The sequence below is a fragment of the Sphaerodactylus townsendi genome, linkage group LG06, assembly GCF_021028975.2.
Source record: "Sphaerodactylus townsendi isolate TG3544 linkage group LG06, MPM_Stown_v2.3, whole genome shotgun sequence".
NCBI classification, from domain to species: domain Eukaryota; kingdom Metazoa; phylum Chordata; class Lepidosauria; order Squamata; family Sphaerodactylidae; genus Sphaerodactylus; species Sphaerodactylus townsendi.
In genome coordinates this window covers 91,774,794-91,787,264 of record NC_059430.1, presented here as the reverse complement: position 1 = coordinate 91,787,264, position 12,471 = coordinate 91,774,794, and the positions used below count along the sequence as shown (strand labels likewise).

Here is a 12,471-nt window from a genome sequence, read left to right as displayed (position 1 = left end):
GAAGTTGGTTAAGCTGCTTTTGATTATACCAGCAAAACGTTTGTCAGTTCGTTGCCCTATCAAAATTAGACTGAGAGGCCCGCCTCACTTCTGATTGGTTTGTTAACGTGCAACCAGGAACAGACGCAGTCGAGTTAAAGCGAGATGGGCATTTAAAAAGTGGCAGGTATGTATATTTGCTGGAGGTATGTTATAAATGCTGTTAATCAGTCATTAATATATGTAATTCTCTACATGGCCAGAACTGCGGCTACTTAGCTTCAGAATCTGGAGCCATGACCAGACAAAAACAGATCTTTCTACTGATCTCAAAAATGCCATAGGTTTGTAGAAAAACCCAACAAACTAAAATCCCCCAAAACGATAAAAGAGTGCCTGCCTGTAGCTTTAAGAAACAAATGCCCCACCCAGTATTACTAGAAAAACAGAACAGTATTGTCAGTTTTCAATATTCTGCCTCAAGAAAGGGGGTGGGTGGGTTCAAGTCTATTTTATTATTTGAAGGTGGACTTATCAGGGCCAGCAGCAACTACTGGTGATTTGCTATCACCATAACATGCATGATCCAGGCCCTGCTGCATGCTACTGATCAACAACAGCCCCTCGGTGAAAGTCAGCATAGTAGTGGTGTGAAAGAGTTTCAAACGAGGATGTGGGAGAGATGGGTTCAAGCCACCACTCTGCCATGGATCCTTGTTGGGTAACCTTGGGCCAATCGCATACTGTTCTGCCCCCCAAGTGAATCTGTTTTTGGTGCCCTGTACTTGGCTAGGACAGAGTGGGAAAGACACAAGCCAGGTTCAACAATGCAAACAATAGGTTTATTAGGAGAATTAAGGCCCTAACTCCTCCCTTGGGTCTGTCTAAATCAAAGTACTTGCTTGTCTTGAGCAGATTTAAAGCTGTAGACTTCTCTTGGTTGCTTTCAAGAAAGTCCACTGTGCCTTGCTTCCTTTTAGTTCCTTCAGTCTTTGTCTGATTCTAATTGCTATTAACCTTAATTTGTGCTCTATATATCACCATAGACTACTATGGACCACCATGTACGTCACGAATATTACAGTCTCCAGCTACCCTTGGCACCTCGCTCTGACTGACTGCTAGAGCTAAAACGGAATTGCTGGATAAGAAAGGAAGACTGCCTCTTGGGAAATGTCTTAAAGGGACAGGGGCAAACAAAATTTCCCTCCCTTAGAAGACTTTACAGTGAACTAAACCCATGCTAACTATGGGGAAACTGAAGCTTAATGGGGAAATAACAAAAGCCTCTGTGGGGGCATGATACATACTGTCAGCCTAATCTACCTTCTAAGGCTGTCATGAGGAGAAATGGAGGACAGGAGAATGATATAATCCACTTTGAGGCCCTGTTGTGAAAGGTGGAGTATAAAATGTAATAAATGTTGCTGAAAGTAAGGGCATATAAAAGTTTGGTTAGTGAGGAAAAAGAGAAGGAAACAAAAAGGGAGAGGTTACAGGAGAAAGTAGAAACAGTGATTGGTGAGCATTCAAAGAGCATTTTACTTTGCACGCTTGTTTATTTATTTTACTAAAACTCTCATATAGTTTTATTTGAAATATTTTTAGGCATGTTCCTAGAATTTTCGAGTAACTTACAGATAATATCAAGCAACATCAGACAATGACTGAAAACTGCTGATCCAGGATTTTTTTTAACAACTATGAACTTGGCAGATTTCTTGGCTACCAAAAGTGTTAATGGTCTTAGAAAAAGCAGCAAATGGTCTCTGTGTTGCTCTTGATTTAGAGTTGAGTTTTACATATTTTTACTTTGCTCCTTGCTTCCTGTGTTCTAGGGCCACTTGGCCCGACTGTTTGTTAATTTGTTTTAATTTTTATGTAATTACAAAATTTGTACTTTTTCTTCCCACATCTTTTAAACAATTAAAGTGAAATTTATTTTCTTATCACTCCCTGTATGAAAGAAATTCATAGTGGTGATCCACAATATCCGAAGAAGTGGGCTATGGTCTAAAATTCGGACTCTGATTAAAACATGCATAAGAGAATCTAGAACAAAATCTTAATCCCTAAATAGCTGTGATAAATGTTATCATTTTGTGTTCATTTATAGACTTTTTTTCATTGGGACTTAAGGTGGAATTACATGCAAATATGATAAAATTATTCAGTCTATCAATTTAAAACCAGTTACAAACTATTATAACAATATTTGACTCTAATAACAAAAGGTTCCTAGTAAAAAGATCCATCCTAGTGAAAAGATATGTCCATCAGCAAGCAAATTACAAGATATGGCATTTTGAGTGTCACAGCAAAGATTTGTTGTAAAACAACATACTTGTAATACAGAGGGACTGGTTCGAAGAATGAGAAGAAAGAAACACATTATCCCCAATAGGGGTTACCTCCCAAACAGATCCATTACATCACAGCATTATTCCTCTACAAGAGTGCACTCCTGAACAATTCTGTTTTGCTTATTTTATGGAGCAACAGAAGTGTGGAGGCATCTCTGAACACAAGCAAGAACCAATATAGCATAGTGATGAGCGTGTCAGACTAGGGCCTGGAAGATCCAGGCTCAGATCCCCACTCCATCATGGATACTCGCTAGGAGGCTTGAGCTAGTCACAAACTTTTAGCCTTGCCTACCTCACATAGTTGTTGTGATCATAACATGGAGGAGAGAATCTGCTTTGGTTGCCAAAAGGCAGGAGTCTAAATGTAGTAAATGAATAATGATGAGACAGGCCTCCACTCTCTGGGCAACCTGATCCATGGGGGAGAAAACCTTTTGTTTATACTGAGATGGCCTTCCTCAAAGAAGCTATTGAAGGCAACATTGCCTTGTTCAGGGTGAGGTAGTCTTTTGGCTACAGGCAACCCCTTTAAACTGGGAACATGGAGTCGTTCTTCCAGGGAGAGGAAAAATTCTGACTTGGGTTACCCGGGAGGGTTGTCAGAGTCAAATGGAGTGATACAGCTTGGGTATAGCTTTAGTCTTCCCTGCTCAGGGTGTGACCGATACTTCTACTTGTTTGATAGTTGGTGGGATCATGTTGGAATGTTTGGAACCTAAATAAAAAGCATCCATGCCATCTATCCCTTTTTTCCTGAATTGTGCATGGGGTTTGAGACTTGTACTAGCTTTAGGAATGTGACTGTTGTTCTCCCTCCCCCCCCCCCTTTTGCTTTTCCAGATTTGGCATCCATCTTTGCACACTTCAAAGGTATTGTAAAAAGAAGGGCACGATGAAGAAAGAGCAGGTACTGAATTGTCAGTTCTCCAACTGGTATCCACATTTCAAGAGCCAGACTATTCGCAGGTGAGAGAGAAGCCTTGTTAGGCTGCAGTTTTTTTAAGTTGTATGTTAGGGAGAAGAGGTTAGGAGACTAGGAAGTATTCTATTTCCTTGTTTTCCCAAATTTCTGCCCAGGCACTTAAGACTTGGCATCTGTGAGTAAAACTTAGAACAGTATCTACACTAATACCAAGCCTCTGCTTTGGTAGAAGAAACTGACTCATACTTACAGGCATAAGTGTGTGTGTTGTCGTATTTACAGTCATCCTTAGGTCTTCCTCCATTTTCTCCTTTCAGTTAAGATGATAATGTGAACGGAGGTCTAACAACTGCACCGATCATGGAGAATTCTGCTATGTTTTCTGTGTATAAGTTGTCCTCATGTTTCCTTATTTCTTATGTTTTTTTATTTCTTCAGCATCGTACTTCCACTGCCACAGAATGTGAAAGATTACTTACTAGATGATGGAACTCTGGTAGTTTCAGGAAGGTAAGAGGTGATAGATATTTTAGCGGTTTCTTTTAGAGGTGATAGATATTTTAATCTCTGACATCTATGGCTCAGACTAGCCCAGGGCTGCTATGTAGAGGCAGGCAATGGCAAACTACCCCTGTTTGTCTCTTGCCTTGAAAACCCTATTGGGTCACTATAAGCAGTCTGTGACTTGATGGTACTTTCCATCACACTGAAATATCTATGGTTCAATATGAATGGAGGACTTTTAATTTTTTAAATTTTAAGCATAAAATTAAATTCAAACATAATAATAGAGCATCTGGCCCACAGCTATATCGTTCAATTTTACAACATCTTTAATTCCAATAATAGATTTTTAAGGGTCAGGAAATTAAACTACAGGCTCAATCATTTATCCTCATCCATACAGTCCTTATATATTCTAATTACACAAGTCATTTGTTTATATAACTATCCAAGTCCTCAATTAGTATAATCCAGAAAAGCTTTACATCTTCTTTCATACTTCGTGGAGGGTCTACTGTGCAGCAAAGATGCTAGCTTTGCCATTGCTGAGGATTCTGTTAACTTGCTCATTTAGGTCTGGGTGATAGTCTGCTTTCCATCTTGTTACAAATACAATTCTAGCTGCTGTCACCATTTATTTAAATTACGCATTGTACACTTTTGGTACATTACTTGACAAGATATTTAATAACATTTCAGTATCTTTTTGCATCTTGCCATGAGTCATAATCCAATATTTTCTTGCTTTTTGACACAGAATGGAGTGCTCTTAACAGTTGACACTTTTTCACCCCAGCTTTCGTATAAGTGGTGAGCATGGGAAGAGTATGGTGGAACATACTGAAATGTTATAATTTTGACACAGATGTAAAGCCATGTCTCAAACTAACTGCAGAGCATCCAGGTGTCTGATTTATTTGTTCATTCAATTGGATTTGAAATATGCTTGTACAACCTCTCTTCATTTATTGTTAGTCTTAATAATAAATGTCTTTTCTCAAGGCATTCATAGAATCAATTTCTTACTACACACAAGCCAAAGTCATCAATGTAGTCCCATCTACACTTAAGATTGTTCGCAGCAATGTAAGGAATGCGGTGCTTGTGAAAAAAAAGCCAAAATGGCTCTAAAATTACTTTAAAAGCAACATCAGAAGTAAACCAAAAAGGGCTGCGCATCAGAGTGGGCAGCAATCGGGAGCATCCTAATCTGTCCCAGGTGCCCAGCGCCAGATTCAGATGCTTAATTATGGCTCTGCCTGACAAAATGCCTGGGAAGAGTAATGTTATCATGATAGACTGACAGTTTCCTTTCATCAGTCCCCACTGTCTTAAAGGAATCATCGGGAAATGATCTTTGTCCTCTTTTATTGTGCAGCTGGATTTTGGTGAAACCATCAAGGTTCGCTTTAAACTTGGAGAGGAAGTTTGGAAAATTATTGTGTTGGACTTAACCAACCTGAACTTTGGAATACCGTAGTATCATTTTAGGGCAGATCAAGGCAGATCCCAATCATCAGGATTGAAAGGATAGGAGAGGAATAGTCTGTTTCATCTTTCTCTTAACTGGCTCGTTCCTATTTCACTGTCATAATTTCGGCTGCCCTCAACAACATAATTAGTGTCCCCATTCCTCAGAACCAAAGACTCACTCAAGAGCCCCGATTACTGAGTCCCAGTACATGCTGGTCCCCTGACCAGCAATACAAAAAGATGATTCCCATGAATGTCTTGCCTACAGGGCTTTAAAAACCATAACATTCCTGGCCCAAAAGTTGGGCGGCTACATGAGCAAACACACACTGCTGGGACTGCTCCCTTTTGAGCATCTATGTTGCTTCTCCATTGCAGAGGTGTAGCTAGGGAAAATGGAGCCCGGTGCAAAATCTGAGTTTTGCACACACACACACTGCCCAGTCCGGTATGGGCGGCTTCCCCACGACCCAAGGCCGCCCTCCCCCACTACAACCAAGGAACAATTTTTGCACCATGTCATCTCAAAGTCACTATCACATTATAGAACATGCCCCAACTCACAAATCTGAGTACACCCAGAGTTCCCTAGTTTAAACAACATTGAAAGTGATGCTGTTTTTTTTGGGGGGGGGGTAGGGGGTCCACCCTGAAATAGCATCACTTTTAATGTTGTTTAGACTAGAAAGCCCAGAAAACCCACAACAATCAGTTGAATCCATCTGTGAAAGCCTTCTACAATATTTTCATTTTTAAAAAATCTAGGGAGCCAAGATTCTCCCTTTAAATCCATGCAGAAGGGGAGGGGGGTTGATTTAAAGGGAGAATCTGGGGAAAATTGGAGGGTGCCTGTCAGGGGAGCAATGTTTAAGTTGGCAGTACCAAAATTTCAGGCTAGTTTCAGGAGACTCTCCTGATGATACCACCCAGGTTTTGTGAAGTTTGGTTCAGGGGGTCCAAAGTTATGGACCTTCAAAAGGGTAGCCCCATCTTCTATTAGCTTCCATTGTAAACAATGAGGGATGGGGGCACCCCCTTTGGGGGTCCATAACTTTGGACCCCCTGAACCAAACTTCACCAAACTTGGCTGGTATCATTAGGAGTGTCGTCTGAGGGTATCCTGAAATGTTGGTGCCACTACCTTAAGAACTGCACCCCCTGCTGGCCAACAAAGTAAAAACAGAAAAAAGTTTTAAAATGTATTTTCGATTTTGGCGCTCCCTGCAGGCACGCCCGATGCATTGCGCACCCCCTGTCCCCTGGTGGCTTCACCACTGCTCCATTGTGGTCAAGCTGCTCCTAGGATTAATAGGGAACTGTGGGACTTCAAGATGTTACCCAGCCTCACCCCAGCCAATTTAGAGTGTTCTGACATCAAACATTCATGCTGATGAATAATATTGTCATAGTGATCATGATTGTGAAGTTTTGTATATTTTCATGGCTGTATCTGGGGAGAGCAGTTGTGTGGGGTGGAGGGAGACAAGGCTACTTCCAATCTGAAAAGTCTGACAGACGGAGAGAAGTATCCAAGCCGAGGTGTTTTACTCAGGGCGTTCATAGAGTCCATCAGCCAAAGTAATGAATGTTGTCCCATTGCTTTTTTGTCTGGAGATAAGTACCGCCCCCCCTCCTCTCATATATGCAGTGGGTTTTCTGATTGTTTTCTTCAAGTGAAGGGTGCAAGTGTGCTCTTTGGGTCATATAGAGCAAAATAAAAGTATTGAGTGGATGCTTCTTAAGGGCCTTGTGGCCAAATGTGGAAAACCAGAAGAGGCTTTGAAATGGAAGGCAAGGAGAAGGACTTGTGGGTGGTCAGGGGCCTGAATATCTATCTAGCAGCTTAGTGTTCGTCTAGTTGCGTGCCCCGATGACCAAGAGCCTTGCTAAGATACTCCCACCATTTCAGGTGCTGTGTGCTACAGAAATGAAGTGGGGTCAAGCCTGATTTCTTAAAGTGGCAAAATAAGTCATTGCTCACTGTAAGTTGAGGAGGTTTCAGTCTTCCCACTTTTTTTTTTTAGGGAAGATCTCCCAACCAGTTCCCAAGAAGATTGTGATGGCAATGACGCGGAGGAAGTGCAGGTTTGTGCAGATGGTGGGGACTTTTTTAATCTGCTCATATTGAGTACCTGAAATCATGCGTGCTGCAAGAGGGGTAGATAGTCTTCTGCTTGTAAACTGACAACCCTTGTAGACTCTTCAAACGTTTCCTCCAAGATCTGAGTTGTTGCCCCTTTCTTTACTTCATTTTTTCTGGGTCAAAGAGTTGGTGGTCTTAGTCAGAACCATGACAGCTGCAAGGAGTGGGCAATCTTGAGATCCATCAGCAAGGAAAGTAGAAATCCTCCAGTAAGATGAGCTTAGGGGAGTGGATTTTGTTTTGCCTGTAAGCCGTATAGGACCCTCAAGACCCATTTTTGTGACCCTTTGGTCTGCTTTTTGTGTGTGTGTGCCACCAAGTCACAGCTGATATATTGTGACCCTACATTCAGAGGTGGTTTGTTATTCTCTGCCTCCATGTCACAAGTCTGATATTCCTTGAGGATTGCCCATCCAAATACTAACCAGGGCCAACCCTGCTAAACTTTTGAGATCTGACAAGATCAGACTAGCCTGGGCTATCCAGGTCCGGGTGGCCTGCTGTGTAAGAGTTTGGAAATGGGTCTCTACTATGCTGGCATGTTGTCCTCTTGGCCCTAGAAGTGTTCACTGTGGAAACAAAACAGCTGTTGAGTCCTGTGATGTTAGTGCTTTGTGCAGTATTGCTTCCAGAGCACTACAGATTTTTGTGGGTTTTGTTTTGCATTGGGAGGAATGTCTGCCACATTCTTCTATCAGACAGAGGGAGTGGTGCTTGAGATCGTAGTGGTCAGAATGCTCTGGCACCTGAGTGGCTTTGTTGTTTTTCCTCCCTTCCCCTGGCTTGAAGACGGGAGCAGTTGTGACTTCCAACTGTGTTGGGAAGTTTGCAGACAGATTAGTTGCCATTTCCAGGAAGAAGCGTGCAAAGGTCCACTGTTAAGGGAAGCAAAGGTAACATTTGCTTTTTCGTCTTCCTCCTTTAGTGGTCTGATGATGAAAACACCACAACACTTACGGTAAAACTCTTTATGGAATTTTTTATTTCTGGGAATCGTAGTACTGAAATACAGCTGAATTGAAGGGGAAGTTAATAGTCTCAGTGGGTCATTTTATTCACCATTTGTTCTGCCACAGCTGGAACAGAAATAACCTCCTTGGTAGGAAATTGAAACAGAATTCCACTTATTCTTAGAAAAGACAATAAATAGCTTGTAATTCTAATTCATGTAAAATTGAAAACAAGATGAAGTTGGCATAGTGTCATTAATCAAACTGGAGGGTGTTGTGTGTACATCATACAGCCTTTCCCCACTCCCTTCCATCCCCCCTATGCCGCGCGCTGCTCTCAGCGCGCGGCATCCCAGGCGCGCGCCCAGGCGTCCCCACGACCCCGCGCTCTGTGCGGGGTCGTCAAAAGGCACCGTTCAGAAGAGCGCCTGGGATGCCGCGCGCTAAGGGGGCGCGACAGCGGCAGCGTCGGGGCGGCTGCGCTGTGGCCGCCCCTGCCGTGGGGAGGGAGGAGGAACCCCGCGCTACTCTCCTCAAGTAGCGTGGGGCTTACGGTAAGTGGGGAAAGGCCCATAGACAAATGGCTTCACCTACAGTGACCGGAAGTGTCTTTGGGCACTTTGAACAAAACCCTTTGCAACTGTACCTGTTTCAATATATTAGAAGAAGTGTATCAGACCTCATTAACACATTACTCCTGAGGCACAAGGCTCTGGCAAAAATATCTTATGAGAGCATTGGCCCAAGCTGGTATCAATAAGTGTCCTTAAACCCTGATGTGCACCATCAGGTACATGATCCCCTGCTAAATTGTAAGTTCTGCTAATGGTTTTCGTCTGGAAACAGTTGATTAACATCTTAACACTCTGAGTGACCACATCCTCACATTTGATCATTGGATAAGATAATGTGAATACAGTAGGTAAGAGAATAAGGAATGATTGCTGGTCCAAATCCAGTCTATGTGATGAACTCAGTCTCTTAGACTGTCACCTCTTCTGAAACATGAAGCACAAGATATTTTGGTTGTGCAGAAATGTTTTGGTTGTTCAGAATTCGCATTGCGGCAGGGGTGGGGTCAATTGAAACTGAAGGCCTGCGGGAAGAAAAAAAATCAGGTTTCTGGATTGTTTATTAAGCCTACGTTCTGAAGGTAATCTGCAACAGTTGTTAAAAGTGGCAGTTTTTCTATGACACCCTTCCCTGTAAGTCTTGCCCAGAATCACTTTTGAACACTGTTCTTTTGTTTCTTCAATTGCTCTCTCCATCCAGGCCCCAGAATTCCCTGAGTTTGCACTGAAAGTTCAAGAAGCTATCAATGCCCTGGGAGGCAGTGTTTTTCCCAAGCTCAATTGGAGTGCTCCAAGGGTGAGAACATGAATTCTATCCTACAGTCAATTTTTAAAAAGTATATCAGTAATGCTGTGAGCCGTCTGAAATACAAAAATACCAAGTGCTTGCCAAGACCAAGTGGAGCAAAAACTGATTTCTGCTCGGGAGGTGGGGGGCACATAATGTTGCACATTTGATCTACTAGGGAGTTCCAAAAATTCTCTCATTAGCTTTTTTAGTAAGACTTTTTTAAAAAAATAATGGGAGCTATGTCTAGCAGATTAGCTAGAAATATGACGTTTAATTTCATAGCCAATTGCAGCTTAAAATTTCCTAGCTGCTGTGAGACACTGCAAAATATATCAATCTGTCGGCATTGGCAGAGATGTGCAGCCTTGAACGGCAAATAAATTGTGCAGTGCCTGTGGCATTAGGGCTTCAGGACATTCTGGCCTACATAGAAATGTGTCTTATTGAACTCATTTTCATATGAGGATACTTTGGATCAGGCTGTGAAGCTATTCACTGCAGCTTTGCTGTGTTTCACTCAGCCAGGATGGTGCAGTGGTTAAGAGCAGGTGGACTCTAATTTGGAGACCCGGATTTGATTTCCCACTCCTCCACATGAGCAGCAAAGTATTATCAGTTAAACCAGATTTGTTTCCCCATTCCTTCATTCCTGTTGAGTGGCCTTGGGCTAGTCACAATTTGTTCAGAACTCTCTCAGCCCCACCTGCCTCACAAGATGTGGGGAGAGAAAGAAAAAGGAGTTTATAAGCCACCTTGAGTCTCCTTACCGGGTGGAAAGGCAGGGTATAAATTCCAACTCCTCCTCTTCCTCCTCCTTCAGCAAATATGACTTTTTAAATAAGGAAAGCTGTCCTGTTGCACTTCAGTTAATAGTCCATGTTCAGCCATGCTTAATAGGAGCTTTTGAAAGGGAAGGTGTCAGACTTTGCTGGAGTTGCAGTCCAGCCTCCCAAACAGAATTTCCCGATAACATGACTTGATCTCATGCGTATTTCTGTAGAGAACTGTCCCATATCATAAGGAAAAAGCCAGAACACTGTGTTATCAGTGTTAGCCCAAGGAACATTAACTTGTCCAAGGTACCCAGTCACTTTAGTACAGGGGTCTGCAACCTGCGGCTCTCCAGATGTTCATGGACTACAATTCCCATCAGCCCCTGCCACCATGACCAATTGGCCATCGTGGCAGGGGCTGATGGGAATTGTGGTCCATGAACATCTGGAGAGCCGCAGGTTGCAGACCCCAGCTTTAGTACCAAGGAGGGCTTTGAAACCAGGCCTCGTCTGACAGAATCCAATGTCTTATCCCCACTGGCTCCCCACTGACTTCTGACTCTGTGATGTCTGCTTGGGAAGTTACTTTCTCATATGTTTAACATAAACCTCCATCCTTTAGGATGCCTACTGGATAGCGATGAATAGCTCCTTGAAATGTGAATGCATCAGTGAAATCTTCCTGCTTTTCAAGAGCTCAGACTTCATTACTCGAGATTTCACTCAACCGTAAGTATAAGTGTATCAGATGATTGGATTTCTGAAGGGCTGGCTTTTTCTCAAATTAGCATGGAAGATATTAGGAGGAATCTCAGGGTGTGGAATTCTCTGGCTTATAATTTTCAGCTTTTGTTTTTTTTTTTAATCACTGCCAGTTTAGAAAATGTAGATTTTTGGTTGCTGTTCAAATTGGATATTACTGTTGATCAGCCAAGATAGGGGAGGGTTTTTTTTGCCTGTCATGGTATTCTCTTATTCATCTTGCTGTAACTTTGCTTCCCCAGCTGCATTCCCCAGCTTCTTCTAAACTTGTTGTCTCTAGTGCTGACAGTAAAGAACCAACATTTTAGGGAAGTTGTGCCCATCAGCTGCTACAAGATGGCTTCTGCCAGTTAATGTTGGCTGATATACCTATGCACTCTTTGAAGGCACTAGGTAACTTTGTTCACAGAACACCACTTGTCAGACTTAATTAATGAACAACTAATTAATTTAATTTGAAGAAGCATTACATCATCCCCTCCTTGTCAAATAGTGTATTATACGTCAGTATACAGTAAGCTGCCTCCTTGATATGTTCTTGACCACACTACACATTGCTGATTTCAGTCCAGTCCAGAGCAGGTTAGCATATTATGTAGGATTGGGGGGTTGGGAATTTTTAAAAGAGGGTTATAATTGTTTACTAATTGTTACAATTGTTTGCTAGCAATATGTCATTAATTCAGTCTGCCAAGTGGTGTTCTGTGAACAGAGTTGCTTGGTGAACAGAAACCTGTCAGATTCATAGTATAAATGATAGATATCTATAGGAACACCCTTTGCTGTTATTTTGTAAGTAAATATACCATCCCTTTTGTTTTAAGATTTATTTACTGAAATATTTATTTGAATTTATTATTTTAAATATTTCATTGTTTGCTATTTATTCAGTCTTCTTAGTGGTGTTCTGTTAATGTTACCTGGTGTATTGAAACCTGTTTCACAATGTATATGACAAATATCTATGGGAACACCATTTAATTTTTTTGCAAGTAATTAGACCTATCTTTTTTGTGTTGAAATCTTAAACTGATATATTCATTTGAATTTAATATTTTTAATATTTTGTTTTTGGCATTTAAAACATACCGGGCTATAAATAAGACTGTATGGATTGTGAGTAATTCTATGTATTTGTGGCTTGTTTTAATGACCTCTGAAGAAGATCCAATTAAATCAAAACGTGTCAGGTCTTTTTAGGGTTTTTTATGGGTTACATGCTGGAATATTGTGCATT

The 12,471-nt window shown here is 41.7% G+C and overlaps 1 protein-coding gene across 4 annotated transcripts in view; it reads left to right on the top strand.

Moving 5' to 3' along the window:
* The window catches only part of CDC123 (cell division cycle 123), a 29,532-nt gene that overhangs the window by 193 nt on the left and 16,868 nt on the right, over nt 1-12,471 (top strand). The window contains exons 1-7 of one of the 4 annotated variants that reach the window (XM_048500090.1): nt 9-166; nt 3,186-3,311; nt 3,706-3,777; nt 7,269-7,329; nt 8,313-8,345; nt 9,610-9,705; nt 11,095-11,201. In XM_048500090.1, coding sequence (XP_048356047.1) covers nt 3,238-3,311; nt 3,706-3,777; nt 7,269-7,329; nt 8,313-8,345; nt 9,610-9,705; nt 11,095-11,201 — 443 coding nt within the window. In that variant the 5' untranslated portion in view covers nt 9-166; nt 3,186-3,237. Of the gene's footprint in view, nt 1-8; nt 167-1,104; nt 1,125-3,185; nt 3,312-3,705; nt 3,778-7,268; nt 7,330-8,312; nt 8,346-9,609; nt 9,706-11,094; nt 11,202-12,471 lie in introns of those variants that run through there. The other 3 variants (XM_048500092.1, XM_048500091.1, XM_048500093.1) reach the window with 3 other exon arrangements.